The sequence below is a fragment of the Haliaeetus albicilla genome, chromosome 13 (genome assembly GCF_947461875.1).
Source record: "Haliaeetus albicilla chromosome 13, bHalAlb1.1, whole genome shotgun sequence".
NCBI classification, from domain to species: Eukaryota; Metazoa; Chordata; class Aves; order Accipitriformes; family Accipitridae; genus Haliaeetus; species Haliaeetus albicilla.
In genome coordinates, this window is record NC_091495.1 from 28,032,387 (window position 1) to 28,049,689 (window position 17,303).

General features: G+C 40.9%; 1 protein-coding gene and 1 long non-coding RNA gene across 3 annotated transcripts in view; one reads left to right on the forward strand and one right to left on the reverse strand.

Moving 5' to 3' along the window:
* Window positions 1-580: 580 nt before the first annotated feature.
* On the reverse strand, window positions 581-6,469 carry LOC138688849 (uncharacterized). 2 transcript variants are annotated; one of them, XR_011327655.1, is made up of 4 exons: window positions 6,183-6,469; window positions 4,985-5,033; window positions 2,991-3,064; window positions 581-739 (listed from the first exon to the last, which is right to left on the reverse strand). It is a non-coding gene; the product is annotated as an uncharacterized lncRNA (long non-coding RNA). The 2 variants fall into 2 exon arrangements; XR_011327654.1 differs by having other exon boundaries at window positions 5,695-6,469.
* Window positions 6,470-6,966: 497 nt separating this feature from the next.
* Window positions 6,967-17,303, forward strand: part of ADSS2 (adenylosuccinate synthase 2) — a 38,980-nt gene continuing 28,643 nt past the window's right edge. The window contains exon 1 of the mRNA XM_069800607.1: window positions 6,967-7,294. Coding sequence (XP_069656708.1) covers window positions 7,127-7,294 — 168 coding nt within the window. The 5' untranslated portion in view covers window positions 6,967-7,126. The remainder of the gene's footprint in view (window positions 7,295-17,303) is intronic.

Here is a 17,303-nt window from a genome sequence, read left to right on the forward strand (position 1 = left end):
CAAATTAAGAGAGGTTTCTTACATGAAATGTATTTGTTTTGTTTTGTTTTAAATGCCTGTATATTAGATCCTTTCTGCATAGAATGCACTGCATTTATGCAGTTTACACATGTTTTTGTGCCACCTTAAATGGCGGTGTAAATGGGGACATAGACCCAATACTATTCACTTCTTTGTAACAGTCTTATCTAATGAACAGGGATTCAACATGATATTACAAACTTCCTTAATACCTTTAAAAGACACTATAGTTCCTTCTAGTCAGTGATCACAATAAGGATTCAGCATGAGCTTCTTCAGATCCAAAACCAATTACAGTTCAGATACCAAAACACCAATTACATTCTTTACAAAATACTGAAAAAATCCTAGTAAGTCAAGGTGGTTTTTTTGTAAACATGGTAGAAATCTGCGACAACATCCACATAAGCTGTGCTGTTCCAGTGTAACAGGCAGGAAATACTATTATTACAAACCTATTTAAGAATCAAGAGTTCTGATGAACTTAGTAAGAAAATTAATAATGTCTGCACAATGTTTTCTTATCTCTCATTTAATGTAAGATTAAAATCTGTTAATATTGTCCCATACATTTTTTAATCTTTAATCATACTATAGAATTTGGTATAAAAGCACTCAATAGTCATTACAAAACTACTGTGAGAAAGCTGAGTTCTTCTGCAGCTGTATATAAGCAGCTGCCTTTTGTCCCCAGAGAAGATAAGGGATGCAGATAGGTCTGTAGAGCAAGCAGAGTAACTGGAGCTTAAAGGGGTAAGTGTAAAATATTTAGTAGTTCAATAAAATAAAAGATGCTATCAGAAATCTCAGAATTCATTGATTCATCTTGCAAGCAAATGAACCACCTCTACACTAGTTAAACTGTGTTCTTACTTGGAAGTTTTCCTTCACAACCCTTAGAGATAAAGACAGGTTATTTGTAAATAGCATATTCAATTCTGGAGCTCTATTTCACAACAGACTATGGGTGCTGTGAGGCACCAGCATCCAAACCATCACCAAGTACACAATGACACAATGATCAGACCACAGTTAATTTTCTCACAATTTATTTTCACAGCTTACCTCAGCCTTTACTATTGGTTTTACTCTGTAAGTCCCAGCAAATGGACAGTTTAGTGTTGGTTTTGGTGAACTAAAATTATTTTAAAAATAAACACGACCCGTAGCACAAATGTTTAACATTAGTTAACATGAGATACATGCATCTGAGAATCTACTAGAGTAAATCTTGAAAATTTAGGATTTCAGGGTCCGCTTCATAAGTTTGTGCAAGAGAAAAACCCCACACTTCTATTAAACAGAGAATACAATCTAGCAGTTCAGCACTCCAGTGACAGACAATCTACATCTCTAAGACTGAATGTTTAGAGTTTTAGGGCATTATTTCTAAGCACATTGGACAAAATTTAAAAGGAAAAAAAAAGAAAGAAGAATGTGAGAGAAACTTGAGCCTAAAAGCATGTAAAATATTCATTAAGCTTTTGGCTCAAGTTTTTTCTTACATGTATGTGAGACAGCCCAGCTACTGTACAGTATCAGTGACACTTTGGGGAACTAGAAGTTGACTGTCTCTCAACAGCTACATAAACAAGCCCCTTAATGACAGACAACTGGCAGGGCACACTTCCCAGCCCCTGAGCTCTCTAAGAATGTGGTATGGGTCATTCTAGAGGCCTGCACATCCTGGTCACCTGCCTTGAAGGTCACACTTCACCCCATTCACCAGTTTAGTCTCATCCTATCTTGTTCCAAAACGTCAGATAGGACTAGTAGCAAAATAAATTAAGGATTTATCAGGACTCGGGTATTATGGGTTACAGGTTAACACAGACAAAAACCTTTATTCTAACCTATATTTGACAACCAAATACAATCTTCTTTGGTGCAGCAGCTCTCATCCACAGCCCTTGTGGCACTTTCAAGAGATGGTGAACTCAGGGTGCTGTTTTCAAACAGATAAAACTGATGCAAACCAGGGCTACTGTGCTCCCCTCCCTTGAGCTGACACTTTTGCAGTGACCTGGATGAGGGAACAATTCTAACCAAAAACCAGACCTAGGAAAAAGGAAAAGCTTTCAGCCAATTCAAGATCTTTCTTAGTCAAATATTGTATGATATTTGGCATCCTGTTTTAATGAACAAAAACAACAAAAAGGATTCATCCATTTATTAGCAGGTTTTTTTGTTTGTTTGTTCCCCTTACACAGTGCTTCATTCTCCCCAACTGAGACATATTCTGAGAAATTTATAAATCTATAAAGTCCTGCAAAATATGAATCACCCAATATCTATCACACATGCATTCTATTAAACTTTCAATGGCTGATGCTGTCAAAGGCTAAGACCAAGACATAACACAGTATCTTTGTACACACTTAACATATTATAACACTAAGGAACAGGGAACGTATTCACACCTGCCTTGGAGAGTAAGCTGCTGCTTGGATCAGAAGAAGCAATGAAATTCTGGGGGAGGGGGGAACACTGTAATAAGAGCTAACTTGTATCATATATGTCCATTTTCGTATTTAACATATTATAGGTAAATATTTAAATTACAGTACCATACATACAAAAAATTCCATTTCATTTCTGCTCTGCAAAGACAACAATTCGTTTGCTGTTCTTTCAGAGAAGAGAATATGCAGATCTGAAGAACACACTTAAAATTTTTTTACTCTCTTTTTTTTTGTATTATTACATAAAATAGTTGTCTTTGCAAATCATAATTTACAAATCTCATTTCCAAGGAAAGGATTTAGCTTTACAACTTTTCAACGACAGAATTTTATTTTCCTGCTTATCTCCACTTTTGTCAGCTGCTACCTTATTTACACTTGCATGTAAAAAACACGCTTCTGTAAACTGCCCATGAAATTTCAAAAGTATCCAGTATTATCTTAACTTTTCTCTCACTGAATTCAAAATCTTGCTATTGTGATGTGTATGATTTTTTAAGCTCTTACCTTTTATCTTCTGCAGTACATACATCAGGAAATTCCCACTCAATAAATGAAGTTCCTTCATATTCTAGAAATATCTAATCAAAGAGTTGATAACACTTGCTAGTGTGTGCAAATACATCAATCATGACAACATACACAGATATTACTTTATAATGTTCTTAATCTTGTTTTTATCATGATAAAAAGATTAATGAATGTAACAAAAATAATTAGGGTAAATTTTAACTGGAAAAACTAATTTAAAAACAGTAATAACAAGCAACAAGCAGGGATGAATTACATTAGCACACTGTTCAAATAAAATTATGTATGTCCTAACTGTATAATGATTTCTATTCCTCCTAAACTAAGCTGACAGCATTCTGGACAGTTTGAAGTGCTAAAGTTGCCAATTGTGTCTGGCACAGTGATTCTTAGACTTTTTTTGACCATGGCACTAAACACCCTACATTTTTTGTGAGCCACTGTACATCTTAACATTCAATTAAAACAGGAAAATACTCTAAAGATGCTGTAAATAATCAGGAAGTAAAATTAACTTACCTTTTACTGAATGTTTTAATGAGATAAATGTGACAAATTTAAATAACACAGTTCTGTAGGACACCTGCAGATTAGCTAACCATGGCCCACAGACCACTTTTCTGCAACCACTGTTCTAGTGTAGATAAGACCTCAGTGTAAAGTATCTGAGTATTTCATCATTGTCACAGGTAAAACCAATTTAACAGAAAACTCAACCATGGACCACGTGCCCTGACATTTTCATTGCCAAGGGCTATTTCTTCATCGCATACTTCCCCTGAAACTCAGAAATTGCTTACACTAGGAAAAACAGTACCAGAAAAGTATTAACATTGTTCAGTCATCCTTCAACACAATCAAGAAGTATTAATAAGGAGAAAGAAATAGCACTCCATGACCCATCAGCCATGCTGAGCATTAGCTAATAGTCCAGTTTACCTTCTTGTTACAGCATTTTCCCTTCATTCATGGTCACCCTTGATTTTCTGAACTACTGAAGTTCTTATCAAAATTCTCCTCTAAACTACTTTGTGTGTCAATTTTTTTAAAATACATGATCAGAATATGTGGGATACTTCATCAGAATAATTGAAAACATATAGATGTAACAATTCTGCGTATCTCTTCAACACATCTGAATGAAATGCAGATCTCGCACTGCTTCCGTTCAGTGTTTATCTATTAAAAATTCCTGTATGAGTCTCCTGCAGTTTATTGGGAGGCAGGAAACGCAGTCATATGAAAAGCCTGAATATACCCAAATTAGAGTGAAATTTGTTATGAATGTAACTGCCTCAGTTCTTCATATCCAGTCACTAACATTGAACAATTCAGAAGACAATACAACCTAAACTTTATCAGTATAAACTTCTACCATGGGTTCAGTTTTACAAAGTCAATCCTGTACACCAGCTTGCGAATGCCAGAAAAGGCAGCCACATTCCTTCATTCCTTGAACATAAACTCTTGCCACTTTGTGCCACCTCTAAATGCCCACCTGACCTCTCACAGAGCAGATTCAGCTTGCCCAAATAGCAAACCAAGTTAATATAGTCCACAAATGTTAGAGGAAAAAAACAGTACAGTAACATTGCATGTTCTCACTGGTTTTCTTGCTTATACTAAATGAACTGAAATAAGTGCAATTGGGAGTTTCTGCACAGTTTTATTCTAAGCTCTTATACTACAGCAAACGCCTGTTTTTGACAAGGGGCATTAGACACCAGCTGTGTTTGTACTTTAGTCAAGAGTTACCATGTTTTAGAACTATACTATAAATACAGTTAGTGAATCATGCCAATAAAGAGTATTTAATATGTTTTACAGTATTAGAATGAAAGCTTCCATTTAGTTGACAAAGAAAAGGGGGTGGAGGAATGACAGACCCCTGAGACCATGTATTAAATAAAAATTCTAAACCTTGCAGTACCAATCAGTATTGATTAGCTTGATCTTAATTAAATACTTACAGGTTTTCTGGAAGTGAAGAGTTCATAGTTTTCTTCACTGGTTCTACACCTACCAAGAAAACATAACCAAAACATAAATCTCAAAACTCTTCAACACCAAATAGCAGAACAATGGATTCGTATGCCTGAGACCTCTTTGGAAAGTGGCATTACACTAATACCACACTGTTAGGACACTACCATGACAGGCTCAAATTTATTCTGAGATTTGAGGGAATATTTGTGTTGGCAACAGTGAGATGTTAATACAATTCAGCTATACTGGAAAACCATATCCTGAAACATTAATCTGGACCATTGTTTGGGGAGTCATGAGATGATCTATGGCCTCAGAAGTGAGTGCACTAAAACAAAGTTTGCCATTGCGTCAGCAAGACTGGAGAAACTGACTTCAGCAGTTCCTTGTGGCTTTTAGTGACTTCCCACAAGCTCTGTGCAGCAATACAGAAATCATGGCTGGTTTTTTTTTCTAGCACAAGCAGACGAAAATATTAATACTATGGACTACACTGAATGTTTAAGGAACTATTTGCTCTTTGAAGTGTATACAGGCAATTGCCTTGTATCATTTGTAATTGCTGAACATCTCTGTACTGAACCGACTACTTTGTCATAGCATCTCTTTGCAGTGACATTCAGGATTCAGATATTTGCATTATTTTTTTTTAAATGTTCTCTGTCAAGTCCGTATTTAATTTTCTGTTATGTACCTTCCCAGCTTTGCAAGACACAACCTTTTCTCCAGTGGCTTTTATAGATCCTCAAATTCTTGGTTAAAGTAAACCTGAAGGAGCAAAGAAGCAACTAATATCAAACTCTATGACTTGCCAGACAGCTGCAGATTGTGACTGCTTAGTGAGTCAGGTTTTTGAATAGCTGTCTTAGCAATAATTACGTCATTCAGACTTACGTCTTTTTAATAGCTACTTTACAGAAAAAAAATCTTCCCCCAGGGGTGTTGATTCTGTGAGGCAGGAAAGAATGAAAACAGCCACTGAGACATCAGTTCCACATGTAAACCCTCAAGTATGCATGATGAAGGCATTTCTCTGCTATGGGTTTTTTCCATTATTTTTTTAACTCGTGAATAAGCCTGGGGCCGTGTTCCGGTGTCTCTGGAGAAAATGGCCTCTTACATTTAGCCCCTGCTTCTACAAACCCTAGATTACATTCTTAATGATAAGTCAGCAAAACTAACCATATAGGCAAAGCTGTGATATACTGCAAACCCACGCCAGCAGGCCTGACATCCGTGACAGGCAGGCCTTGCCCACAGCAGATGTAACGTGAGGGGGAACGGGGAGCCGCACCAGACCGAGACCCTCCGGGCTGGCAGGGACCAGAGACTCCCGCTCTGTTCAGGAGCGGTGCGGGGACACCTGTAGCACGTCAGGCCGCGGGCTGCTGCTGCCTCCCAGACAGCCAGCTCTGGCGAACGGACACGGGACCTGTGGCCACCAAACCCCAGGCCGCATACATCGAGCCGAGGCCAGACCCGACGCACAGAAGCATCCCCCCCCGCCCCCCGCCGCCGCCTTCCCTCAGCGCCCCTGGCCCCCTCCTTCCCCCTCCGCAAGGCGCAGCCGCCATCCAGCCTCAGCAGGGCCAGCGACGCCCGGTGAGGCGCCCTGGCCGCTCCGCCGCAGCCGCCCCTCCCCGCTCCCCAGCCGACACGGCCTCGCGCCGCCGTCGGGGCGCACGGGGCAAGCGAGCAGGAGCCAGCCCGCCACAGGTGCGGCCCCCGGGGACTACGCGCCCCAGCATGCACCGCGCCCGGCCCCCCGCGGCGCCCTGCGCGGGGGAGGCCGCGCGGCGCGCTGGGTAATGTAGTCCGGGCTGCGAGGCGCGGGGGGAGCGGCGCGAGGGCGAGGGAAGGGGGTGGGGGGGAAGGCGCCGGGAGAGGCACCGGCGGCTCCCGTTTTCCGCGGGGGAGCGGGGCGGGGATCCGCCTGAGGGCAGGGGTCTGCCCGGCGGGGAGCGGCGGGGGAGGCCGCGCTGGCGGGGCCGGTAGGCGGCGGCACCTGGACGCGGCAGCGGCACCACCGCCCGCCCGGGAGGAGGCGGAGGCGGGGGTGGGGGGAGCGGAGCCGCCGCGCGCTGCCGCATGTGCCTGGAGCGGAGCCGGAGCGGGCAGCGCGAGCCATGGCGGAGCATGGCGCCCCGGCGCCCGCCATCCCCAACGGCGAGTGCGCCGCCCGCCTCCCCGGCAACAAGGTGACCGTCGTGCTGGGGGCCCAGTGGGGCGACGAGGGCAAAGGCAAGGTGGTGGACCTGCTGGCGCAGGACGCCGACATCGTCTGCAGGTGCCAGGTGAGGAGGCAGCCGGGGCGCGGGGGAGGCCGCGGGTGTCACCTTGAGGCGGGCGGCCCCGCCGCCCGGCTCCGCGCGGGCACTTGTTCTCGCCCCTCTTCTCCCCCAGCGCCCGCCTCGGCGCAGGGCCGGGCGGCGGTGCCCGGGGAGGCGGCGGGGCTCCCGCCGCGCAGGGCGGGCTGCGGGGCAGCGAAGCCCTCCCCGGCGGGGCAGGAGCCGCCGGAGAGAGCCCCGCGGCCGGGCTCCGCAGCCCTCCCGCTCCTCCTTTGTCCCCGTCCCGGCGCCGGGGGGAGGAGGAGGAGGAGGAAGGCGCCCTCCTCGCCGCCGAGAGCCGTCCTCCAGCAGGAGGAATGCGCCCGCCGGGGTCGCGTCCCCCCCCTCAGGCCCGCCGCCGCAGCAGCAGCAGCAGCACTCTTTGTCTGGGGGGCGCCGGGAAGGGGCCGCGCTCGGCGGTTCCCGCAGCATCGCCGCTGGGAGCGGGGCGAGCAGCCCTCCCCGCCGGCGGCGTGGCCTAAGCCGCACCGCCTGCGAGCGTGCTCGCCGTCCCCTCTCGGGGCGGGCGTGGGGGGGTGTAACGCTGGCCCCCGCACGAAACCAGCAGTTAGCTACGGGATGCACGTGAGGGTGTGCATGCAGCCCGCAACAACTTGGTCATCTTCAGATAAAACTAGCTTTTCAAAGACTCGCCTGCCCTTGCTTCAAGATCGTGGTTGTGTCAATGAAATCCCATCTTCCTCTGTTGATTTATTTATTTATTTATTTTTAATTTTTCTTCTGGAGGCCTTATTCCAGCAAAAGAGTGCAAAAAGTCAGTCTGGCGTGCAAGCAGAGTACTCCTAAATGCCTACGTAAAAACAACACAGTTCCGAGGAGGCGTTTTTCTTAACGTTTCTAGTGCAATAATTCTGTAGAGCACAACATAATGAACTAAAACTATGTACCGTTTTTTCTTGAAGGTAAGAGATACAGCAGTGTAAGATGCCTACAGCATACGCAGACTTCACGTAGGTGTCGTTATCTGTACGCTTTTGTTGAACACACAAGTTAAATTTGCTCTTAAATATATATATTTTGGAAGAGCGTACCATTTGCAGAAGAGTGCAAACACTGGAGCATTGTGTTATCTAATGAGAACTGCACGTAAAACTGGTGTTTTCAAAACCCAGTCAGTTGCAAAGCTGACAAATCAAAAACTTGAACTTCAGAGACTTTAATTTTGAAGTAAACAAACTTAAATAGCTGTTTTCGCAAATGAATTACTTTTTCCCTTTTTTTTTTTTTAATAATACGATCTGATGTGGTGCTGTGGCATGGTCGCCTGGCTTTGTGAGTTATAGAACACAGTGACTCAGTTCGTCCTTTACGACTTTGTTCTTGAAACTTGAAGGGCGTCTAGGTAACCGTGTATGTTTAACGCTAAGAAGTTTTGGTGGAGAGAGAGAGTCAGATGGTAAATTTTTGTGTGCATGTGCTTTAATGTGTTTGTTACTTCTTTTGAATCAGCTGGGTGAAGGATCAAGAAAAGGGAAGAATTATGACATTATCTCAGGCTTGAATTTCATGACCAGTTGTGCCATTTCTAACAGCTTGTTGCTCCTGCTAAAGGAAGGAGCTTTTCTTCCTTCTTTCTTCCCTTTCCTGTTGATGGCTGTGCTGTCTGGGTCTCCTCCCGTGCACTGACTCTGGCACTTGAACACTTCTGTTAAGTTGATTAACTCACCAAAATGGCAGGAAACTATTTTTTGTTGGATTTACTTCCTGCTGTTTTAGTAAATAAAGCTGAATTTAATGGTCTTGGAGGACCTTAATGAAAAGAGGAGCCCAGGATAGGGTAAGCACAAAGAACAGTTTCTCAGGAGAAGGGAAGATAGGAATATTCTCTTTTGGTGGTACTGAGCTATTAAGTCATCTTGCTATGTATGCAAGCATATTCTAGATGCTACTGTTAGTGCTGGTAAATTAGAGTATGACTCTTGCGCTTTTCATAGTGGTACAAGTCCAGAAAGAAAGACTAGAACACACTTAGTCTGCCTATGGTTAATATCAGCTTTCTGTAATTGGAGCTTCTGATTCTTATTTTGCCATTATACCCTTATTCATTCTAGGATGGTTCTTTCTATTCATCGTGCCACAGAGTTGCTAGAATGCCTGTGGATGAGATCAAATATTTCTAGCATGTTCTTGTGAAAAATTTATTAGTACAACTATTTTCTTGGAGGACTTGGGAAGTTGTTGCAGCAGGTCTAAGATGTCTTGGAAACTTCCGTTGTATTTGCAGTGAAACTGGGAGCTCTAGTGTGGGTTTCATATCACTGTCCTTGGTTCTGTGCAGATGCAGAGCATAAAAGTGGTCCTATCCCAGAACTGAGAATTGACTATCACTTTTACAGTGCCTGTAAAGGCATTGCAAGAAGTTGTACTCTAAAATCTATGGCCATACCATCATGTATTCTAGGTAGCAGGTGTGCTAATGACTTCAGCTACTTGTTTAACTAGTTGACTATGGCCTCTGGAATGAGGTGCTTGCTTAGGTACCATCAGCTGAATAAGTGTGTCAGGAAATAAGATGTATTATGGCTCTACTTCTAAGTACCACCCTCCAAAGTGTTTTATCTAGGTTTAGAGGTGGTTGAAAGGACTCTTGTGCTCAGTGCAAGAGTATGGGATTTTATTTTCAGCAGACAGATTCACATTTATCAAAAGTGGTATTATGGTTTCAACAACAACTGTTTGAAGAGACTAAACTAGAATTAAAACACATCCAAGGGCTGTATGTATGTATTTGCTAATGCAGCTGCACTGGCAACTGTGGTAGTTTCATGAAGGCACTGCTGGTGTAGAGGGTTCAGATGCAGTTAATATAAACATGTTGACATGACAGGCAAAGTATGTACTTGTTCTTCCACTGTTAAATTTGAATTGGCCTTCATTTACCTCTAGGAGATATCTTGTAAAATGATGCTTTTGATAAAACAAATGTATTGGTGAGACTTTTGCACTTAAACCTGCATCTGGTCATCTGGCTTACAGAGCAAAGTCTTTTTACCTGCTAGCACATAAATCATAGTCCAGACAGTAAAACAGAGCAAGAATTGGTTTGAGATTCAGGAGTAGTTGCCATAAAAACTGCGCTTTTGTGTTTTTTTTTGACATAGTTTCCCTCTTAGTAAGCAGCTGGCCTTACTGCCATTTAAAAGTACACATTGTATTTTTTTGCAGTTCCACAGGTAATGGAAAGTTAAAGGAAAATGCTTCTTGTTCCAATTAAGGGACTTCCTACCATTGCAGAATGCAACCAAATTAGGGAATTTAATTACCAGATTCTAATTTGTTATTGGATATAGGAGTGGCAAATTAATGCCAGCAAGTTATTTTAGGTGATCATTTTATCAAAACAAATACTGTACTAAAATGCGCTATGTATCTCTTATATTACCACCACCTCCTCCACCCAATCTACCAGTGTATGCAGTACAGCAAAAAAATGTAATGTCCGCACTGCATGATTCTGTTCTCATTTACTCATTTCACCACCAAATTTTTGGTCACTTACTGTTGGAGGTAGCTGATGTATGCAGAGTATATAATTCACACAGGTGAGTAAGATTTGTCTTCAAATTTTTTTAAGCCATGCTTCCTATGCTAAAGAATCCTATTTTCCTGCTTCTTCAGTTCTGTTGTACATCTTGTTACTACTTCAGAACAGAATTGCAGCTTCTTACCACATCTTCTCAACTGATTTCGCTGTGGTCTGCCTGTGACTTACCATTACTGCTCTGCCTGCTGTGGGGTCACACGATTCCTACTCCTGAACTCCTAATGCATGGCAGTTGCAATGTGTAGATTCTTCGTACTCCCTTTTCTTCTTCCTCCCCCCAAACAACAGTGTGTATAGTGACGCCACTGCTGATCACTTGATAATGTGGTGATTACAGTGCAACAAGTAGTAGAGAAGTTTTCAGTGCGCACATTCTTGGGGTGAAGCAGTTACCATTGATCGGCTGATAACTGCCAGCTGAAGTCCTCAGACCAATGCTGCCTAATGCTGCCATATCACTAGTCTGTATATAGCCACTTTTTTTTGAAAAACTGTAATTTTCTTATCTTCCATTCACCAAGCCTGATTTTTCTTTTTTCCTAAATGTTCTCGTTTGAAAAGGTGTTTCAGTCTGGAGCCTTTGCAGGCCATGCAGAATTAGGAATAGCAGAATCAGTAGCTATAGCTATTAGTGCTTTTTTAGCTGCTCAGGCATTCGATACGTGATGTCTAGCTAGAGCTCTCATTTTTTTTTAAGTGCTGGGTGCACTTTTGGACCTTGTAGTGGTTGGCAGCATGCCAGTAATATGCTCTGGTGAGGAAAGAGAGGTCAGTAAAATGAGTTCTTTAGCCTGCCCCATCAGTGAGTCATATGCTTTACAGACCTGCTTTAGAGCATCACTGATAGGTGATCTCTTGTTATTGTAAGCAATCACACAATGTATCAATTATTTCTAACAAAAGAACAGTTGAAATCTGATTTTCCAGTTCATAAAGTTTGTACCATTAAAAAAGGAGATCTTAATAGCACTAAAGAGCAAATTACACCTTGATCTACTGGTTTCTTATTGTTCTTTCAATCTTACTGTTAGTTACTACAAAAGCTTACTGTGTTTGGTTGGTTAAGATGCAGTACTCCATAGCAGCTTATTAAGATTTCAAATAAATTTTTTATTTCTACTGTACTACCTCACACATTTGGAAGATGTTCTCTGTAAATATTCCCAAAGTCACTTTTTGGTTTTCATATCCTTTCTTAAATATTCTTGTGAAATGTAGCAAGCATCGGTGGGGTTTCATGTAGTGGTGGACCAATCTGTGCTTTCAACATTTTTCTTGTTCTTTATCTGCCCTACCTCACTTGATCTCTTTTATCTCTTAGGGATAGATTGGTCTTTATTCTGGACTTGGATAATGAATCCTGTTCCCTACCTAACATACATAGGCATTGCAACATTATAAGGTTTTGCAGATCACGTGAAACTAAGCCAAAACCAGATCTAGAGAGCCTTTCTGAATATTGTCTTTAAATAGCAGTTCCTCAGAGCAAGTTCTGTCAGTATAGAGAAATGCATGGAGTTTTTTGAGATGAACAGATTAAGTAAAGTTAATGTTTTCTTTTATTTGTTAGGAGAATACAGGTGAATGTGTAAAACATAATGTGCTTATTCTGTCATATTCTGCCTCAAACCATGCTCTGGATCTTGTTCTGATGCAACAATTCTTGTACTACACGTTCAAAAATTTCTGAAGACTAGCCAAAATTTCAGAAACTTTGATTAAGTGTGTGACATGATGACTCCTTGAACTAGGTTTAGATCTTACAAACGTGAATGGATTGTCAAGGAAGAAAATCGCTAGCTGCTGGATGTTGTTTATACTGAAATTCAGGAGTAGGTTATGCAGTAGTTTGTTAGCTGCTAATTCATTGGGGGCGGAAGGGGGGGGGGAAGCAAGAAATTAGTCACAAAATCTGGGATGTGAGAGAATGAATTAGTTACCAAAACCTTGATTTTTTAATTTTTTTTAAATTTTGTTTTTAAAGGGGGATGGTTTGCAATCTGAAGTTCAAAATAGATTTTTGGCAATATGTATTGAAATGAGAAGCAAATAGCCTAGTAATTGCAAAGCTATGTCTAGTTGGGGTGCATCATAGGAGTTCAGATATGTCTCTTTGCTATACTGATCAACTTTTAAAAAGTGTGTTCAGTGTTCCCGGAATCTGATTGTGGCAAGAAGGAGCCTTTCTTGTGTTTCTTGTAAGTTATGGTAGTATCCAGCTTTCTTGATGTATTTTTTACTTTTCATCTAAGAGTTAAATGAAAATGTTTACAACCAAATGATGCCAAAGCAACATTGACTTGCTTCTTGCCCAACTTGGCAGTCACTTGTACAGCTAGCTCAGAAACAACAGTGGTTGCCCTGAGCTAAAAATGAATGCTGGAGTGTGGTAGCAATAAAAGTAAACTGTAGAAAAAATTATGCACACACACATCTGATAGAGAGAGTTGAAAGGAGTGTATGGCTTCTTCCTTAACGTAGCATGAGATAACATCTCTTTAAACTAGACAACTAATTTCTATTCCAGAGGAGAGAACTTGAAAGACTTTGCTCTACCCTGAGGCATCGTATTTTTGAGACAGACAACTTGGCATGATCACGTCATAAGAAAAGGCAGTGATTGTCATCGTAGTCTTTTTGGGTAGATAGTTCTCTTAAACGCATATGTCAGTATTTCAGAGCTGCTTTAAATACTTTTGTATCTAGTATCAGTATAGAGAGCCATTCACAATATGCTTTTAATAGTAATTTCAGTCTGCTTTTCTAATAAATTTTTTTTCCCTATGCACCTCCACAGTTAGGTGAAGTTGCAGTAAGGTAGACCAGTCTTAGCAGTTATGGGAGTACTGCTGTACGTGAGGCATCAGGGTTTGAACTGCTTTCTTGTCTTGATCTGTTCAAGATGGATTTAACTGTTCTGGTTTTTATGCTAAAGTCTAGTCTGTCCTTAACTAATGAAGATACACTCAGAAAATAAAATGCATATTTTCAACTTGCATAGATCTAAAATGGAGAAAGATACACTATTGTTCCTCCAACTTAGTTTCAAATGCACTTTATTTTTTATGTGTTCCTGCAGTGACTTCTTACTTGCATCTTCTACTTATGTATGTACACACGCCTCATACTTAAGTGTATGCTTCCTTGGCTAGCACACATGGCACACGTTTACTTTTGCTCTTTGTGCTCTATACAAAGGTTTTAAAAAGCAGAGAATGTTTTTTTTTTTGTTTGGTTTTTTTTCCTTACAAAGGAGGAGAGTATTTTTGCTTTTCGTTTGTTAACAGGCAACTCTGTTTTGCTGATTATCCAAGTTGGTACATTAATGTTTCCTGTTAGACAGTTTGCACTTCTCCCCCCCCCCCCCTTCAAAAAAAAGGAAGGGAAAAACCCAAAGTTTGAAGCTAGAATGAATTTAAGATTGAGAGTCTTTCAGTGAATGATAGATATACTAAGTGTGTACATTTTTCCTGGAAGAGTCCTGTGTGTGTCAGGAAAATGGGAGAACTGCAAATCCTCCTCCCTTAAACTGGAAGGACAAGTGGTCAGGTCCTTTGCATACTTTTCAGGTAAATCAGTGAGCTTGGCTGCAAACCCAGGAGCATGGAACTTTTCTGAGCAAACTCACCAGAGGAAAAAGTCCTGGTTAAGGATTTCTCTATAAGCATTTGAGTATGGCTTTGTATCATTTTCAAAGTCTTTTTGGAAAATGAGATTCCATGCTTCCTCAATTGTTGGCTTCACTTAGCTTCAGATGAGCTCTTGTTAGCAGGCATTGCATATAAAACACACTGGAGCTTGTAACTCCCAGTTTGATGATATTTTTTTTAAATTTAAAATTTTTATGTCCTTGGTAAACATTAATATTGTTGAAGCATATTTATGGAAAGCCAAATTAGTTATTCTTGAATAAATTACTTCTTAGGAAACATTCTTGGTTGTACCTTCATATTTAGCAAAACCCAAAACAAAACCCGTAGCGGTGGTTGTTTCAACCTCAGTGTTCTGTTAGCCAAGTTTTGGTAGTGGCTGGTTAAGCACTGTAAACCTGAAGTCTTACCTGATAAACTTTCTTGCACTATTTTAATTCAGCAAGAAGATAATATTTTTGTCTAAAGAGGGCATCTTTAATCCTGACAATAAAGGTCATGATGCAGAAAGGTTGGTGAAGTAGTCATCAAGTAGACTTTCTGAAGACAGGCATAAGTCATTACTATTTTGTCAAATTAACTTCATTAAATTATCAAGACACTGCCATAACTCCAAAAAAGATTGCTGCTTATTTGTCCAGTGAATTAGCTCAATACATGAATGTTCCTTGGGGGCTTTTGACTAGTACAGCAATGCAATGCCAGAAGAAAAATTGCTGTTAAATATTATTATGAATGCTCCTTCTCCATGCTTTATACATGATTTGGAAGCTCTTCTGCATGGACAGAATTTAACAAGCTGAAGAGCTGTTGTGCTATGTGAAGGCTTAAAGTGAGAAGACTTGCCTTGCTTCAAGGTTGTTCATATATTCTTTTGAGTTTACCAGTTTGGCTCCAGAACACACCTTTCTAAGAGTTACACTTCTAAAAATTGTTTCAGTCTTCAGAGCTATAAGGAAAAAAATAATAATATGAAACTGTAGTCAGGTACTTGCATTAGTATTGTTGCTAGTTCTATTCAGTTCTTTAGCCAAAATACTTCAGTTGGCAGTTAAGGTATTTAAAAGGTATAGAATACAAGAGAAAATAAGCCATTTTGCATAGATCGGAGAAGTGCTGAAATGATTTACCTGAAGATTACAGTAGATGTCCTTTTAGAAATACTGTTCAGTCAATATGTTTAAAATGTAGTCCTCTGATACTATTGATGAGTCTTCAGTATGTTTTCCAGTGGTACTGTCTGGACCATGGTACAGTATTGTGGTAACTGGTGTGTTTGAGTCATGTGCATGAGTGTATTGTTTGTGGTAAGTATTGCCTTCCAGTGCTTCGACAATGTTTTTTGGCTAGCAGGAGTCACGTGTTTGATTTATTGAAATTTCAAGCTTGTTTCCAGTAAAATGTCAACTAGCAGATAATTTTTTTCCTTCCCAATTATTATTTTCAGGCACTCAAAACTATTGCAAAAAGGGTGTTTCCTAAGAATGTTTATCAAACGGCCCCCAGACGTGCAATACTTGCAGCTGTCTTTGCTATCTTTGCTAACCGCCCTCTGTGCATATGTAACTGATTCTGTTCACATTTGCCAGGATAGGTACGTTTTAGAATAGTATCTTGTTTTGTGTGTAGTACTGACCAACCTATCTAAATGGAATATATGGATGCAGATTCTTGGGTGTGGTGCTTACACTGAGAAGGATTTTTAGGCTATTTAATCTTCTTTAGCAAGCTGAAGACTCCCCTCCCCTTTTTTTTGTTTGCTTTAAAAAATATCTCTGAGCAGTTTACCACTGTAAAAGGAAGTTTCAAAAGTGGTATTTCATAGGGAATGTTTTTGGAATCAGGCTTCTAGAAAGTGGGTAAATATAGGGTTTTGTCACCCGGATTGCTGTCAATTCTAACAGTACTCGTGTGATAATTTGTCTATTACTATGCACCTTTCTGTCAGAGTCCTGTATACTTAGCTGTTCTACATGTTGAATAGCCTGGATATTTCAGGATTACCAGCCTAGTGGTCAGGGATCATATGCTTTTTCAAGGAAGTGATTTAAGCATACCACACCAGTAAAGTTGGAATAATGCCTTTTTAAAAAGCTTATGCATTTAGTTATCTTACAACAACAGGTTTTGCTTAAAATGTTGTAGATTGGGTCTGATATCACTTTCACTATTCCACTTAATGACTTAAAATACTCTAAAATAATGGTATAATATAATAGTGTCAGGATCATGAAAGGAGAAGAAAGGCTGCTGTGTCTTAATAGGATTTTAAATTGTTCATCCATCAGAGCATCAAACTAAAAAGTCCCTAAACTAAATCCATATACTGAAATGCATAGGTTCATGCTGCTTTTTCGTGATGACTTTCACACTGTCTCTCCAAATAAATGGAAAGAAATTTTTCATTCCAGTCCAGCTGGCACCCTTTTGAGCAGGATATGTGCAGAAGTTTAAAAAAAAACAACCAACACAACAAAACAATAACCAAACAAACCCTCCAAAAAACAAACCAACAACTCTTTAAAAAGAGTACTGGGAAACTGTCATGGCTGAGGTGGTCTTTTGTTTTGGTTTGTTTCTTTTTGCATCAAGGCTATTATTAAAACAGCTATTTCTAAGATGCCCAACTTCATAATTCCGTGAATTGTTTGAACTGATATTGTTGGGGGGGGGGGGGGGAATAGGTGTTTGGTGCCCCCTTCACTTTGAGCAAGCTCGTGTTTTTTCCCTGTTATCAGCACAAATGTTCAGTGTCACCTGG